At 36.3% G+C, this 18,804-nt stretch overlaps 3 protein-coding genes across 3 annotated transcripts in view; 1 reads left to right on the top strand and 2 right to left on the bottom strand.

Annotated features, from left to right (window-relative positions):
- The window catches only part of LOC140168673 (xanthine dehydrogenase/oxidase-like), a 31,185-nt gene extending 26,602 nt beyond the window's left edge, over positions 1-4,583 (top strand). Inside the window, exon 11 of the mRNA XM_072192085.1 lies at positions 526-4,583. The gene's annotated coding sequence lies outside the window, so the exon portion shown is untranslated. The remainder of the gene's footprint in view (positions 1-525) is intronic.
- A 4,664-nt stretch (positions 4,584-9,247) lies between these two features.
- Positions 9,248-12,901, bottom strand: LOC140168672 (xanthine dehydrogenase/oxidase-like). The gene is made up of 2 exons (XM_072192084.1): positions 12,725-12,901; positions 9,248-9,678 (listed from the first exon to the last, which is right to left on the bottom strand). Exons 1-2 carry the CDS (start codon positions 12,896-12,898, stop codon positions 9,493-9,495), a joined length of 360 nt encoding a protein of 119 aa, XP_072048185.1. The 5' UTR covers positions 12,899-12,901; the 3' UTR covers positions 9,248-9,492.
- Positions 12,902-18,123: 5,222 nt separating this feature from the next.
- Positions 18,124-18,804, bottom strand: part of LOC140167856 (xanthine dehydrogenase/oxidase-like) — a 55,405-nt gene continuing 54,724 nt past the window's right edge. The window contains exon 28 of the mRNA XM_072191147.1: positions 18,124-18,276. Coding sequence (XP_072047248.1) covers positions 18,124-18,276 — 153 coding nt within the window. The remainder of the gene's footprint in view (positions 18,277-18,804) is intronic.

The following is an 18,804-nucleotide window of genomic DNA, read 5'->3' as shown; positions in this document are numbered from 1 at the left end:
TGGCATGCATGGAAATTTTGAACCTGGTATGTGGAAGATTATCAAGTCTCTCCTTACAGAACACTGACTCAAATTGATGGTTCAGGATGTCAGCCTTCTTAATATTTTCAGAAACTAGTCTCCCATCGATTTTAAGTGATGGAATGCCGAAAGAGTCATGCTTAAGACTCTTAATGAAGGAGTAGAACTTCTTCATTGATACCATACATGTGTCTCTAACATATTGACGGTAATTTCAAGTGAGACTCTCTATTTAGCTGTTTACTGAAGTGATCGAAAGATCTCCCAGTCTTCAGTACTGTTTGAGTGCTTTGCCTTGCTAAAGGCTTTCTTTTCTTCCTATACAACCGTGAGACATTTCGACTGAACCACGGAGGTTTCTTGTGAGGGCTTACGATCTTTGAAGGGATGTTCCGTTCCATAGTACCCTTGACCCTGGTACAGAAATCATCCCACATCTCATCAACTGTGACCATCTCTGAACAGAGATCTAGAAAATCACTACTAATCTCAGCGAGATCCCAGCGCTGATGTCGTCAATGCGTGTCACTACATTCGTTGTGCTACGACACGATCCTTTATGTGTGTCGCACGGAACATGTACATACTGTGTTACAACATCACGCATGCGTTCTACTATTATTTCCATTGTAATAATAAAACGACGGTTCCTGTGTTTTATTCAAAATCTCGGATTGTGACTAAACTACAGCACCTAGAGTCTTGATTTTTGTAGGGTATGTTAGTTTAATAATTATTTAAAAAACATATTTTTGAAAAATATTGAGGGCGTCTTCCTCAGCAAATGTTATAATATGGCTTTAATTAAAATCAAAATATTAAACTTTATATGAAGGCATGCACAGGGTGATGCAAACAAGGTTGACTTCGTTAAAAAACAAATTTGGAAAAAAATGTATTTTGCCAATTTTATGCATTAAAATGTGTGTGAGGAACTTGGAATTGAATAGAGAAATGTATAAATGTGTACATCCATATCAAAATGATGCACTTGTCGGCTGCTACATGTGTCACTTTTTATATAATAGCTGGGAATAAATACCAGACTCATCTCAAGTGGCGGTCATTTCAAATCATCTCAAAGTCACATGGTTTATGAATACAGAGAACATTCCATAACCATGTGACGTGGGGATGATTTTAAGTGACCTCCACATGAGATGAGCCTGGTATTTATCTCTAGCTATCATGTGAAATGAGACACATGTAGGAGCTGACAAGTGCATCGTTTTGATATGGATGGACACAAAATATTGTGTAAAGAAGGAAGTTATGGCCTTCGTAATAAGAAGCTGCTATATTGTGTGTGGGGGGATGTGGGTATATAATGCACAGCAACTGGGGACATCCATGGTATCAAGACTGTCTGTCCACACTTGGGATCAGGGTTGGCGATTTTTTTTTAATTATTTTTTTTTAAATAAAAGAAAAATCGATTTATTTGATTTAAATCATTTCTTTTTTTATTTAAATCAATGTACAGTCAATACAAGCATTTGATCACCATTCAATTAGTTACTGATCGATATTCTGAAGGGTCATTAGTCTGAAAATACAATAAAGTATTATAAACTATAATCCATACCTTAACCTAATACTTAAGCCCTTATCGTAACCCTAACCCTGACTCTTAACTCCTTCAATTAACCCTATCGCTAATGATAACACCAACCTTAACCCTAAACCTAAAAATGCCCTAAATCTTAACTTTAACCATTTTCGAACTAATGACCCACGGGACTATACTTTGATCAGCTCGTAATCGGCGGGAATTGTTAGGCCTTTACCAATACGCCGAAAAGTAGACCCACGTTTAGAGTGATATACTTGATCTGACTGGTCCATCTTGAGCATGTTAAAGTAGACAAAGTATAGAGCTTGAATTAATAATTTGTGATACTTCTGGCGAGATGTCACAAGACAATTTTCGAAATAAAATATATTGATATTAATCTGTGATGTTATAAGGCCCGCCAATTGCGAGCTGATCAAAGTATTAATCGGCTAATTCCCATTGAATTGACTCTCAATGTCTAGAACTGCTGGTTTGGTATGACTGTTACAATGCTATGTTGATATCTCTCTACATGTGATTTTTTTAACCCATAGGCCTATATATTTCAAATACCATGTTTATACCTGTTTGCATATATCTATAATATAAAGTCTTCATTATACATGTAGTATTATATAGTGTTCATCAGAATATAACTTTATAGTCCAGACTTGTAGTATTGGGACTCGACATGAGTACGGGTACGGGTCCCGGACCATGAGTACGAGTACGGGTACGGGTCCCAAGACACGGGTACGGGTCCCAGGTCATGGGTACGGGTCCCAAGCCATGGGTACGGGTACAGGTCCCAGGTCATGGGTACTGGTACGGGTGCCAGTCCATGAGTATGGGTACGGGTCCAAAGTCAAAATTGGGTATGAGTACGGGTCCGAAGCCACAGGTACGAGTACGGGTACAGAAATTGGGACTCGAGTACGGGTACAGGTCCCAGTATGGGTACGGGTACGGGCCATGGGTACGGGTATGGAATTTGGACTTGTATGGGTCCAATTATGGGTATGAGTATAAACAAATTAATTAAACATAAACAAGTACAAAAAGAGATTAAATATTGATGGTCATGGTGAATGTGGCATATTTTGGGATGCAAGTGAAAAAACTATGTCTATGTATGGACAACCAGACTGTGCAATACTAATTTCAACATACTTTAGTATTTTTTAACAGTGATGTAGCTTTCAAGTCTGGACTCGGACTCAAGTTCACTTTTTGCTGGACTCGGACTGGGCTCGGAATTGAACATTAAAAGGCTCAGCTCAGCTCGGTTAAAAAATAGGACTCAAAGTCGACCCCAGTCCGATTCCTATCCAATCAATCCATGTACAATATGGAAAAACATCAATTGGAATTAAAATAATTGTCAATTTTCCAAGTACATTCATGCAAATCTGCACAATACACATCCAACAGATTATCCATTAGCACTGATTAGCTTAATCATTATAATTATTATCATTATTTATGCACATCTGGATAAATATATCTATATGTTTTATTAATATTTTAAAACTCCTTTAAATCTCTTATACAAATTTCTGTATGGTAAGGACCTCTATTCATTTGTCTCAGATGCACTACTAGTGCCACTAGCCCAGGCCTGGCACAAGAAGTACACTGTGAGCTAGCTCATGTGGCTGGCGGAAAATCTCACACCAGTCACACTAGTTCTACATGGGTGCAGCATACAAGTGAAGTGAAGTGAAGTGAAAGTATTCTATTCTCACTTTCCTGCATTTGTGTAACCATGTACTCTATGGTACACGTACCCCTGACCATGAGTACGGGTACATGATGCTATGAGTACGGGTACGGGTCCCAGGCCATGGGTACGGGTACGGGTCCCAGACCATGGGTACGGGTCCCAGACCATGAGTACAGGTACGGGTCCGAAGTCAAAATAGGGCATGAGTATGGGTACGGGTCCAAAGCCACGGGTACGTGTACGGGTACGGAAATTGGGACTCGAGAGAGTGCCCGTTGAGGGCGCTATAAGCCCCATTTTAGGAACAAAATGTGATTTTAAAAAAACTGCCCGTCATGAATTTTCTAAAATTTTCAGAGTATGTAGTATGAACATGTAGAAATATAATCAAGTAGTTGCCCTACCTGCTCTTCTCCAAAAAAATAAAAAGTCCTATACCTCAATGATAATGAAACCTAGGTGATATGGCAGCACGCGGTGGTCTAGTGGTACTGGGTCGAAGACATGTGTCATTGTAAGATGCTATCACCAATACATAAAATTTGGTTAATAAGTTCCAAATTCATAATGATCAGTACTTGAATATGTAAGATCATTATAGAATTTACCCTAGTAGTTAATTAAAAGTATTCTTAATACTTATTATTCCAGCAAATTTTAATAAAAATATTGCTAAATTATGTAATATTATCAGAGAAAGAAAATTATTCATATTAAAGCATTACACCAAACAGTTTCAGTGTCAGTTGTCTATGTCATGTAGAATTTGCATGTTCTGATATTTTGTAACAGCTTAAGCTTTCAGACCAAAAACTTGGTGAAAGTTTGATATTTGCTGTCATATTTTGACTGCTATAATATAATATGTTAATTTGTTATAGTATCACAAGTGCATAAATCTCAATTATGCCATTTGTGTCATTAAAAAGGCAACACTACAGGGATATTCAGAGAGGCAATCTGTTTTCATTAATTGGCAAATAACAAAAGAATCAAATGTGTCACCTGATGAACTCACCAAATTTGTTCAATGATCTAATTAGTCGAATTATGAGTGTAAAATTAGGTATGATTAACATTTTTTGCTTACATGTTGATGTCTTGAGGTGAATAGAATTCCAACATATCCAGGGTCAAAGTTCACATGGGTCAAAATTCAAAATTGTTCCAATTTTAAAAACAAAGTATTATTCTGGTCATGACGAAAATATAGATTGACCAAGCTACAACTTATCAGTCTGGGGTTATTTGTGATAAGGTTGATGGTCAACATTTGGGTCAAAACAGAATTTCCTCCAATGTTGATGAAAATGGTTTCAAATTGTCTTGTTATAACAATCCAAAAAAGAATAGTTTGTACTATGTAGGACATTTTGTTACCTAGGTTACACAGCGAAATAAGTCATTACCCATTTAGTCTTGTTGATTGTGACCTATTTTGCTGTGTTTCCTGGGTAGAAAATGTCTTGCATGGTGCAAAATACTCTTCATTTTTTTGAATTGCTATATTAAGACAAACAATTTGAGTGGAAATTGTCTGTTTTGACCTGTGTGGAGCCCAAATGTTGACCTTTGACCTTTTCACTAATAACTCCAGACTAATAAGTCGTAGATAGATCAATCTACGGATGAGTTGACCTCAATGTTTATCAGCAAAGGCCAGGGACTGGTATATTGATATGCTTGAGCAAACTGCATACATTGAGACCAGCATGCAGGACAGGAGGTTATGGCGAGCCATCATTAATGCCTGACAGCAGGAGTCGACGGAGTAAGCCCGGGGAGTAACAGTAAATAAGTTCATGGTTGTGGTTTTACTTTAAAAAATACTGCTGTTATTAATATTGAATGACATTGGGCCAAGGGGGTATCAAATACATGAACTACCTTTCTTTCAATGTTAAAATGTGAAAACAATTAATAGTTCTAAAGCTATAGACATGTTTGTAATGGCTACGTCACTTTTTGTGAAGTCTTCAGAACATGGAGAGTGACACACCTCTATGATATAACTTACGATATTAACAAGAATTTGGCTGGCAACAAATTTCCTATTTTTTCCCTCTTGTTTGAAAATGTGGTTTTCTCGCTTTTAACCTAAATTGGCAGTTGCACTTCAAAAGAACTTTAAATCGACTTTTGATTTCCAGTAATAATTATATTTTATTACTCACTACAAGTATCATTCACATGTCTCATATTCTTTAACATTTTGGTCATTATAGATCAAAAAAAGTATTTTATTTATTTATTACATTTGGCAAAAAGCACATACAGATGAGAATAATTTAAAAGTTGCTTTCAGTACTACTTGTTTACTTTGCTTACTGGGAGCGCTTATCAGAGTTAACAACATGGGCTGACAATGAGGATGTTCCCCGAAAGTGCTCCTAGAAAGTGCTCCCATTAAGTGAAATAAACAAGTAGTGTTGAAGTCTATTAAATTTTTTATTTTTCTTCTTTTATTACCACTGCTCAATGAATCATATGTGACATGATCTGATCCATGGGGGCCAAAGGAGGTATTTTTGAAAATTAAGTTACTATAACTATTACCTTAGGCTGCGATCACATGGAAGTATACGGTATACGGTATTCGCTATATGAAATACGCTCATTCGATCAGGCTGAGTTCATATAGGAGTATACTATGTGAACTCAGCCTGATCGAATGAGCGATTTCATATAGCTTAATAGCTTAGTATAGGTCAGTTACCAATTTTCTTCGTCTAATCAAATGCTTGTAACTTTACTTCTTGAGGTCACATTGCATTCAATGAGGTGTCGTAATGTGCAGAATTAGATAGTGCATCTATTAAAAACAATGAATTTGCCCACATATGTTTTAATTTTAAAATTAGGACGGTATACTATACACAGGTATACAGCCTTTCCGAATAGTGCCCTCTTATGTGACCCGGTACTATGAAATTACCTTGCTCGATTTAAGCTATACGCGTGCACCTGCAAAACGTGCAATCAGATACCCGAATAGTATACTTCTATGTAATCGTAGCCTTATGTGACCCTGTACTATGAAATTGCCTTGCTCGATTTAAGCTATATGTGTGCACCTGCAAAACATGCACCGTATACCCGAATAGTATACTTCTATGTGATCGCAGCCTTATGCAAACATTAGGCTATCATTATACTGAAAACAATTTTATTGTTTTTTTACTCAATATTTTTGCCTTTATCTCAATTTCAAATTTGCCGCCTTTGGCCCCCATGAACCAGATTGTGTCACATATAGTTTGCCAAAATATTTTACAATAACATTTTGACAATATTTTTAAGATGTTGTTGCAAGTTTTTATAATTTATTAAATATTTTTTATAAGTTTTCACAACCTTTATACATGTTAAACATGTCATTTACTGTTATTAAAATGTGTTTACCAAAACCACAACCCAAAATATTAACCTGTTTAAAAAGTTTTAAAACGTTTTGTGTTTGCTGGGTAGCCAACTGCATGTCAAGGCGCCAGAGTCAAGCATCTGATCAGAAGCTATCTTGACTTCTAATATTTACAAGTACATGAATATATCCATGGTTTGATTACAAATTTTATTACAAAATATATTTGATTTATATCATGATCACAAATAAATATTTCACAAATATGAATTATTAAAAAATAATAATTGAGTACTATCAAAACTTTGCATATTAAAAAGGTGTTAAGTTGATTATTTTTGTCATGTTTGTTGAACACTAAACTTGAACGTGATTATTTATGTTGATAAAAGCTTGGGGTGAAAATTGGGCAATTTCAAACAAAAGTATTGTTTGGATCAACAAAAAAAATATGCCAGTATTCAAATGTTAATAAATAAAATGTTTACCTAAAAGAGAAACCTGTTATAATACCTTTTGTTGTAAATTGATTAAACCTTTCACTTTTCACCTTAGTTTTTCCCAATTTGGGTATGCTTAATTTCAAATTTGGATTAAGAAAAAAGGAATAGTTTACACTATTTGTGATGTAAAGCAACCTATAAGAAAGATAAATGACTACCACTTAAGTAAGATAAATGACTAATGGCCAATGAATCCAACTGAACTTGGACCTCTTTGCCAAGTAACTCAAACATCGCTGGAAGAACAAACATCTTTTTGCTGAATCGTTTGGGAAGACAGTTTTAATGAATTAATGAAGTCTAAATTTACACTCTGTATCGATACAAAGAAAAACAAACCACGATGTTGTGTGGCATATACAGGGCAAAATTTCCAAGGGGACAAACTGGCTGGGCAACTTCTTGCATTTACTGGGACAAATGTGTGCGGAGCATGTCGCATTTTGCCATTTTAATGCTAAAAAGGGCAAAGTTGAGCTTAATCTTGGGATGACACAAGCCAAAATGAAGAAGTACATTGCATATGAAGACCTGAGCGCAAGAAGACTGTAAGTCCACTTGGCCCCTCAACATGTATACACTAAAGTATAGTATGGTAATGTTTTGTACATGTTCAGGGGTCAAAACAAATCTGTCACAGCCTTTCATGATGTTTTCACCCTGGAACATGTATTAACCATGTATTAAACATATGACAATAAGAAGCTACACATAACTTCAGTGTATACATGTTGAGGGGCCAAGTGGACTTACGGTCTTCTTGCACTCAGGTCTTCATATGTTGGTAGATTTTGTCCCTCTATTTAGAGATTGGGGGGGTGGGGGCCAGGGGGGCTGCTCCCCTGACCTGGTTGGTGTGCCGCTTTCAATGTATGTTACAAGTCTTGCTGATGAGTTAAATAATATATAGGACAAGGCATGCATGTGTGTTGTCTTGGTCCCAGCCGGTTTGTGTTCCTTGGTCACTAAACAAAACCATCTGGCGACAACCTGTGAAATGACAATTGCTGATTGGTTAATGCATTTACAAATAAAACTGTTTTCAATTGGCTATAGGACGTGACTTGTGTAAGTGACACTAAACATCATAGGCTCCCTACTATTTGTAGATACCGCAAACACAAAATATACGCTAGCTTAACAGCCACTGTGGCACCAATATGTGGTCTGATACCACCTTTCATGTCAGCGACTCACAGCTCGTACTCATGTACATTGTGTGGATTTCTGTAACCGCATAGCTGTCCATCAACCGCTGCATGCCCTGAAGCCCAGCGTTGATTGACAGCCAATTCTCAGTCTTAACATTTTATGTTGACGATGCTTGGCCAATCAGAAAAGATGTACTGTGAGGTTGTCGCAAGACAGTTTGTTTAGTGATGAACGAGCTTGAAAAGCATGGGACACATGTGTGACACAATCTGGGCCATGGAGGCCAAAGGAAGCATTTTTGAAAATTGAGTTAGTATGAATATTACTTATACAAACATTCACTGAAAATGTATACCATACTTGGTTCTCAAGTTTTGTGATGTCTATTTAATTTTTACTCCAATCCATTATCTCAATTTCAAATTACCTGCCTTTGGCCTCCATGGACCAGATTGTGCCAAATATAAGATAAAAACAACCACCAAGATTGTACTGTATTGATGATTTTGATTTTAAATTTTGATCCAAACACAAGGAATTAATTCCTACCGCAGAATTTTCATCAGGAAGTGAGTGACTGTATTAGGTTGTGATAGTTTTGACCTTTGACCTGATTAACAAAAATGGGGGACAGTTCAAACTTTCAGAAATCTATGGGGGTGCATTTGTAAATGGTTCTAACTGTGGAGGTGTGTGTGTTTTGTCACATTCACACTGTGGAGTCTGCTAACAACCGTGGAGCTCCACAGTTGAAGATAACCTCAAAAAGGGGTTTTTGAGCCATAGTGGGGGTATACCACCTGTCATTTTTCTGATTAGAGCAACCTCCACAGTATGGCGGTTGCTGTGAGATTTGTGTAAAAAAATCTCCCCAGTTTGAATGTGGGTGTGTGAATCTCCCCAGTTGGAAAACACACACACCTCCACAGCATCTACAAGAGAGTGTGTTATCAAATCAAAGGTCAAAAGATCACAACCTGATACAGTCATTCACTCACTGATGAAAGATGGAGTATCATCTGAAAATTCTGAGTTAGGACTTTATTCCTTGTGTTTGGATCAAAAATTTAAATGATTTATACCAGCACAGATGAACTTCATGAACATTATATTGTATTGTTGGCAAAGCCTATCACACCGTCACCACTATGCATATTTTGTCTTCCCTAGTCTGAGTTTATATTGTTTTGTTGGCAAAGTCTATCACACTGTCACCACACGCTAGTCGGATCTTCTCCGGTGTCGCTGGTGTGTCCATGTCGAATGTACCCATCAGGCCTGCGTCGTTGCGAGCCGATTGAATGGCATCTTTAATTGCAAAGAACACTGTATTGGCAAGGCACACTGCAGGCTCACCCAGGCCCTGGTGAAAAAATAAATGGTTGAAAATAAATTACAGGAAAATCAAGGCACTGATGCATGGATATGATAGGTGATAGGAAAGCATGTGTGATCAAACAAAACGAGTCAGATGTCGGGAATACTGATTTTGATACATAGCCAATAATTCTGGAACCCTAAAAAGTGCAGTGATTTATAGTGCGCTATACACAGGCACAACTTCTAGATGTTGATCCACAAGCCTCAGCACACTCTACAGGTTGTCGCTGGCTACTACGGCCCCACATCATTCAATAAACCATTAAACAACAACACTTGCAGCTAAGAAGCGCACACCCTAGACATTCTATAATATACCTTTGCAGCCAGGATCACCTCCCCGAGTTTCGTACTGGTTACAACTAGAAAATTAGTGGTAAGTTCCTTGTCCAAGGACATTTCAAGCTAACTTAATTTTTTACACAAGAGTGTACTAAACACTGCATGGGGGGTTCAACAGGCAACCTCTCGCACCATAGTCGAACGCCTTATCGATTGAACTAACTTGACTGCCAAGCTAACTTGACTGCCTAAGTCATATAATGATGGGTTTTCAGCAAAATAAAAGTTCTGAGAATACTGAGCTCATGTAATGAAATTGAAACCTGAATTTTGATATTGATCGACATCATCAGACTCATTTAGCTTGATCACATCACATGCTCACTGCTACCACGAAATGAGCGTAAAGTCGCAAGTTGGTAGTTTTGAGATGTCCTGGGTTTCAATACTGCAAACTTGAAACTTTACATGCATTTCGTGGCTAGGTCATGTAATTAAACTGGGCATTTTCCATTGGAGACAATATTTGAGAAATGTTCGAAAAATAGAAATATATAACACCCATACAGTTATTTGCAACTCAGTGGTATAGCCGAGGAGGGGGGGCTGCCTCTCCACCCCTCCATGGAACATCTTCCCTGTGGGATGCAGGCAGCCATGATATTTTGCTCATTTTCGTCAACATTTCCCTTTAAAGTTGCTTGGCCCCTTCCCCTTTCGTAAAAAATCATGGCTACACCACTGTTACAACTCTTGAAAGCTAATACAATTTTGCTGTGATTCAATCCGTCTCATCTTCATTTCAATGTTTTAATTAATGTAACGTGGCTGCATAGCACTTTTATATTCCAGTAAATCCCCTAAAAAATAACTGGAAGAATAAATGTCACCCTCACAACCATGCAAAAGATAATATGACATGTGTGAATTTCAGCAATCAAAACCCATTGTAGTGGTCTTTACCTGTTGAATTAATCCATACACTCCCTATAGAAGACATACCCTTAATCTTCCACACAGGGAGTGTGAATTTCAAATGGGGTTATTATTATTATTATTTATTCTTTCTTTATTGAGGGTTATACTGCTTCAGTGACAAGCACTGCTTTTCAAGCAGGCCCTCATTGATACATGTTATATGGCAACAAAATATATTACGATACACAATATTTACAAAGTATCATACAGTATTTACAATGTATTTACAATGTATTACAAATAAGTATAATGGTATCATTAACTACAAGATAATTATAAATACCATGATTCAAAATACAGAAATACAATAATTATATTTATATACAAAAATCAAGCAAGTAAATGAATAAAATATAGATAAAGACAGGCCTAAATTTCTTTAATTTTTGATTGAAATTGGCCCAAAGTCATATTTTCCATCTGAGCTCTTACTGTCGGTGGCAAAGAATTCCATGCATAGGCTGCCCTGACATGAAAAGTACGTTGACCTGAATTTGATTTAAATTTTGGTACAATCAATGTATTAGAAGTATGATTTCTAGTTATATGATTATGGTTATCATGAACAAAATCAAATTGAGAAGATAAGTATGATGGATATTCATTCTTTAAGCATTTGAAAACAGTCATTAATAGAGTATTATGCCATCTTTGATCAAGTTTAACCCACTGCAATGTATTCATTAAATCATTAGTTGGTGTCCTTATATCTGCTGAGAGAATTATTCTAGCTAAATTATTATGAAGTACCTGAAGCCTATTATGGTACTCTACACTAAAATTTGACCAGACCATGCTTCCATAATCAAAGTGGGGAATAACAAGAGCATTGGATAACATTACAGTGGTTTTGTATGGAAGGAAATATTTTATAAGTTTTATTATGCCAGTTCTTTTGGAAATAGTTTTACTAACATTATCGACATGAGCTGACCAGGACAGCTTGCTATCAAATTTCACACCTAGATATTTAAACTCATCTACTCTTTCAATATCATTGTTGTTATATATTAAATGTACATTGTTGAACTTTTCAAGCATTTTGTTTGTACCAAAGATCATAAACTTAGTCTTTTCAACATTTAAAGTGAGTTTGTTTACTTTGAACCATTCAGCTACCCTACTTAGACATGACTCCATTTGAATTTTAAGATCAGATTCATTTTTAGCTTTACACATTAAAGAGGTATCATCTGCATACATTACAGTTTTACATTCAGACACAGCATTAGGTAAACAGTTAACAAAAATTATAAACAGTAAAGGACCTAAAATTGAGCCCTGAGGAATACCAATATCAATTGGCCTAAAGTCAGAAAAAGTTGAGTTAACATTAACAGTTTGTTCTCTGTTGTTTAAGTATGATTTAAACCATAATAATTCATCCCCACATACCCCAAATTGTTTAAGTTTCCTAATCAGAATATCATGATTTACAGTATCAAATGCTTTCTTTAAGTCTATAAATAAAACGCCTGTAGCATAACCTGTATCCATATTCTTTAAAATGTAATCTTGAACATCTAGAAGGGTTGTTGTTGTAGAATGATTCGGACGAAATCCTGATTGAGCATTTGATAATAGTCCTACATTACTCATATATTCATATAATGGCAAATATAAATATTACTCATATATTCATATAATGGCAAATATAATGCCTGAATGGCAAATCCCTTTGAACTCTACACCCCCTGTGTGGGATATTAAGGTCATGTATTCCATTGGGGGTATGAATTTCAACTGAAATAGCTCAATATTTAACTTACTTTGGATGAATAGACAGCTCTGAGATTCCGACTGTTACGTAAAAGCGTCACATTAAATTTCTCTGGTACATCCATCACGCACGGTATCTTGTAGTTGTACGTCCCATCAGTGATTAGTTTCCCAGCATCTGACCACTGCAGCTCTTCAAAGGTAAAGTAGCCGTAGCCCATCATGAAAGCGCCTCAATCTGTATTCAAGATGAATGAATAATGAACTGATCAGTCAATCATATTGTACATTCTAATTTAGGGAACAAACCAAATGATCAATGAAGCCCTATAAACACAACTATTTTAATACGCAGCTGATCCCTGTCTGTAATGAAGCCTGAAGTTGGTCAAAATAACATCATGTTTTTTAAAAGCATGAGACATAATTTTAACCCTCCCCCGGATGAAACGAGTTCATTTATATGACTTCTTTGATCAATGGGTATTTTAAAGTTTTTTGTATTGCTTAACAATGGTTTTTATAATAGTTTCCTATGTTGTAATGTCATCTTTTTGGTCCGGTTGAAAGGGGATCATGAATATTCTTGAATATGAAGAAACAGGGCCCATGATTTTGTGTGTAGGGGTGTGTGTGTGTGGGGGGGGGGTGTCAGAGAAACACACTGTAAATTACAATTGCAGGATTTTCATTTCAAGACACGGATAAAAAAATAAAAACAAAAAAACACATTTTGCATTTGACTTTTTAGACCTGCTACAGGAAACAAACATGTTATTTTTTTGGCCTTACGTGACAACTTTGGCTTAATGTTTAGGCCTCCCATAAACATACTATCAACATATCATTGCAGTTATTTGGAGCCAAAAGTTCATGCTACACTGTTCTCTTGATCTGTTGCCGCAAGCATGCCGACAAACCGCCCCTGCACGTGTGCATGTACACTCAGCACGTTTAACTTTACGCGCGTGATTCGATTCTGCGGCAAGCGATATACGCATGTACTTCACTACCGAACTTAGGGTGAACCAAATTATAGTATAATTGGCTATTGAAATCCATACATCTCCTATAGACATGGCCTTAATCTCCCATACAGGAAGTGTAGATTTCAAATAGGGTTACCTGGATGGGTACCTCTATTTGAATTCCACATTCCATGTATGTATGTGTGGGACTGTGGGATACTATGTTCATGTCTTCCATAGGAGGTGTATCATGGATCTCAACTAGAACAAGAAATGTCTTTAAAAAGACAACGCCATGGATGAAGATCATGTTTCATAATTTTGCATTGCAAGTACTTGGAAAGCTAGTAAATTTTAATGTTTGGCACAACTAACTGGGTGCGAAATATTGGCATTTATTGGTAAATACCACCAATGACATACTAGGAAATACTCAAAATGTTCATGTCGAAAGCTGAATTGGAAAATGTGTGCTAAATTGGTCTACATTTAATTCATACTTGTAACAAACGGCTCAATTGAAATCCCATCCTCTGAGTTTTACAACAATCCAACAATCTATATTCAGATAACCTTAAGAATGTTTGCTGCTAAAGAGATTTCATATCAACCAAATTTCATGACAATCCAACTATCTATTATCAGTAACTGTTAACCTTGATATGACCTTGATGGTTTTGACCATGCACCACATTTTATGAACATCAGACTATCGATGCGCTGTTGACATCAAATGCGCTTGACACCACTTTGAACATTCTGACAATCCACCACAATACTTAGTCGACCTCAAATGACCTTTAACAATTTTGGGCAGAATTGTTATCCACAATCTGACAATCTATACTCAATTCACCTCGGGTGACTTTGACCTGCATGACCTTCAACATTTTCCGCTTACTAACACACCATGTCCATAACAATCTAACTCCTTCGAATTCCTCTCAAATCTTTTATTCATCTAAACTCCAAATTTCTGTCCTTTATTACCTTTTCTGTGTTTTACTATTTACCAATAGGCCTATTTAGTATAAAATCCATTAAAAGCATGGTAATTAATTTTAGATATATTTATTCACAATGTATCGTTTACTGGTAGTTACAATCACATTATAAGGCCACTAACAGTCAATTTTGAGTTTCCCGTCATAATTTCTGAAAACAAGTGAGGTAACTTTTTCATTATTCATTATTTTTCTGCCTTTCATTATATGACTAACACGTATGTAAAATGTGTTGTTATTTGCCACTCATTCACTTGAAGATGGATGTTTAGCCCTAATGAGATTCAAAAGTATATTAAAAATAGTCACAATAATGAATTCAAGTGAGGGTCAGAAAATGAAGTGAGGGAGGTGACGGGAAACTCAAAATCGACTTTCATTGGCCTAATCAAAAAGACTGATTACTAAATCCCAGGGATTACCGGTTGCTCTACATGTACCAAAAATGTATAAAACCAAAGCCACTATTATCTACCCCAATTACTGGTACCCCCTCCCCCCTCGACAACTAGTGTCACTCCCAACATCAATTAGTGTTGGTAGTAGGCACCTGCACTATTTAGGGACGCACCATTAGATTCTCAGGGTGGCGGTAGGAAGTTTTTCAACAAAAAAAAACTTCACCCACTACATGAGCAAAAAAAAAGAACTTTCCCTACCAACACTAAAAAAAAAAAAAAACCTTTCCTCACCTAACTGTGTATAATGCATGAAATTAAAAAACACAACTTCACCGCCTTCGGCGGTAAAAAAAAATTTCTTCCCCCGACCCCAACTTCCTACCCCCTGAGTATCAAATGGTGGTCCCTTATACCCAGCTCTGGTCAGATCAGGGAATGGTCAGATAATGCTCATTATTATTGTTTAATTAGTGGTCACTGCTTGTCAATGCTTGTTGACAGCTTATCAGTAGTCGGATCAGCAGGGGTGCAATTGTATCCTTTTTCATAGAGCAAAATTGTTCAAAATGTTTATTGTCGAATGGTTCCAAAAAACCTTATTTCTGAACGGATTTCCGCCGTTAACAAAGCAAAATGTATGTTTAATATATTAATTATTTCATTAATAGCAATTTCCTAAGTTTCCATCCATAAATAACCACAGAGCATTATCTGTTTACAAAATAAGTGTTTATTTTCAATTAGCCATCTTATCAGTAAAACTGATAGGAGGCCAAATTATAGTAAAAAAACAGATTCTCTGTCTGGTAGTCCCGGCAACCCAGTCTGTATGTTGCTCAGTTGTAAACATACACAACAGAAACCGACTGTGAAGGAGCCTATATGCACGTAAACAACTTTCTAGTACATGTATAATAAAATCCGTTTTTGAGTATAATAAAGAAAGTCATGCATTGGCAACATGAAGGAAATACCTATTGCTAACTTGATAAAATGCATACTGTAGCCCAATCTTGTACATCATAGCACCCAGTTTGAATTTGTAGTTTCAAATGTTGCAATTAAACATTAGTTCTTTCAAATATGAAACGCTAAAACACAAATCTAGAACAAACAATCATTATATTTAGAAAGATATAGCAAACTTTCCATGATAGAGATTGGACCCAAGACAAAGTACACCCAAATTAGGTGACAATTCAGAATTAAGCCATGGCTGGAAAAACTCAATTATATGGGCATTTCGAAATATGGGCATTAGTAAATCCAAATATCTGACTAAGAGCAAAGTGTCTGAATAAGGAATCCAAGATGAATGGGGGAATATGCCTCTGTCCTATCAATTCAGACCCTTATACAGACTCTTATTATGACACTTATTTTGACAGTTAAATTACAAGAGATATGAAATCTTCAATGCTATTACAATCTGGAAAAATTGTCTAAATAGGGATTCCTTATTCAGACACTTTGCTCTTATTAACTCCATGAGAACTACCTGCCTATTGGTCAATACGAAGTTTTCATTATCAATTGTACCAATCAGCAACATTGTTAGAATAATTTCACCACACAAAACAATTGGGGTGAATTATTTGCATAGCTCGATTCTGATTGGTGATTAAAATGAAGATATCATGTAATTGACCAATCAGAGGCAATGTTAGATCGGCAGGTAGTGCTTATTAGCGGATTAAACAGACGTATATAATTGCTTACCTGTCCAATATCAATAGCTGGGTTTATACTCCTGCCAATATCCATGACGATGTCCGCTTGTATCAAATGATGAGCTCCGTGAGGCAGTCAATCTCTACCTCGCTACATGCTACACCATAGGTGGAATATGGGTATGGACGGCCAGTCTTGGTTTCCCAGCTCCAATCAAGACCTGGAGTTCTGTGTAAGAGATTAGATAACTGCTATCAGGGACAATGTATGAAGGATGGGAAACTGCTTATTGATGGTTGTTGTTATTGGATTATATTTTATGGCCTTGGATTATGCGAGCTGCGCCGAGGGCACAATGTTGGATTTTTTATTATTTCCTTATATTGCCCTTCAAAAACCAAAAAATCATCCCAATATTTTCTAAAGTTATGTCAAATTGTGTAATTTGTTTAGGATTTTTGGAACATAATATCTGTATATAGCACTGAGAATCATTTACATAGGACAAACTATAATTTTGTGGAAATGAAGAATGCTAGAACAAACAAATGAAACATTTCCATGGAATGTGTAAACTGTGATGAACACTTTCAGTTCCTTGATTTTGATAAAAAATAATTCTTAAAATAATGTTTTTTGATGATATATGTTTGCATTTCAAGAATATTGCCTTATACCCAAACATGTAGGCTCCTTTCTCATTGTGCAAGGCAAGCCAGGCGCCATGTTGTATCAGTGCTGGGATTCCTACCAGGGTCAATCGATCAAAGTATAGAGGTTTTCCGTGTTCTATAAGTTGCATATCCTACATGTATCAGCGACTGCTATACCTTGTTTAGGACTTTCAAAAGTCATGCATGCATGTGCAACCATGACTGCCTCAAAATACCCCGCCAAAGTCATCCAGGTAACTCTGAGGTTGTGTATTGAATTGGTTTGAATGAGGAATACTATGGGAATCAGCGCCTTTTGTTAGAAGTCACACATGAGTAAAGTGGATAACCTCCATTATACATGCTTACTTACTTGTAAAATCCTGTAGCTGATAGATTGACTCTATCCAAATGAGCTGCTGAGGTCTACAAACAAACAAACAAACAATAATATTCTGATAATCATGTTCAGGGTGGAAATATCTAATACTTGTTAGGGAACAAGCCAAAAGTTTGATGACATCTTATAAATGAAAGACCTTTTGTTAGGAGGGGTTGTAAGCCGGATTATGTTTGTAAAAAAATAGTTAAAAGTTGATCTTTCGGGTTGGAATTTTCAACATTACACACTTGCGTTTCAGAGAGGGAGGGAAGGGGTCCGCCTCCTAATGAAGGCCCTTTCGTTTATGGGACTCAGCGCATGTGCATTATAATTATCAAGTCCAATTTCTTTCTCAACAAGTGATATGCATTTACAGGGATGCATTACAGCGATTCATCCCTTTTGCAGAATCCCTGTAAAACAAGGTAGCTTGTGTATATATGCTTACCCAATCTGCGAAAGTCCCCTCTGGTTTAGCATCCTTGTAAGGCTTGAGTCTTTCTATCAAAATCTTGCAAGCTTCCTGTAAAAAAACATACAACATATGGAATCTTTTGTAAGGTTAATTACTCCTGATGACAGTAAATAAATTGAAACACAAGAGACCAAATATTGTGTATTGACTGATGTTGGGGTGTGTTTGTAAGCAAGGTTTTTATTTTATTTTATGCAAGGTGAAGTAAATGCTAAGCTACAGTCTATGTCATTTTATTTTCTCTTTAGAATGTAACCTTATTTCTTGAATGTCACACCTCACATAACCCCCATGTTTTGTTCCATTAAAGCCATTTTAAATAGCCACTTAAGGGATGGGGTATGAACGTTTAGACAGTATTTATTGTGGGACATTAGAGCACATCAGACATATCAAATTGCATTCTGAATACGAAGAATGTCCTTCTGATATCAAATAATTTTGATTTTTTGAAATTCGCAATGTAATACACATTTTATGGCAAATGATTAAAATTGATATTTTGATATTTAACAATACTTAAGTAAACTTTATAAATCTGATGATTTATATTTAAAGTGTATATAGGTGGGATGA

Source organism: Amphiura filiformis, chromosome 13, assembly GCF_039555335.1.
Source record: "Amphiura filiformis chromosome 13, Afil_fr2py, whole genome shotgun sequence".
Classification (NCBI taxonomy): domain Eukaryota; kingdom Metazoa; phylum Echinodermata; class Ophiuroidea; order Amphilepidida; family Amphiuridae; genus Amphiura; species Amphiura filiformis.
The sequence above is the reverse complement of the archived record's forward strand: the minus strand, read 5'-3'. Positions and strand labels throughout refer to the sequence as shown.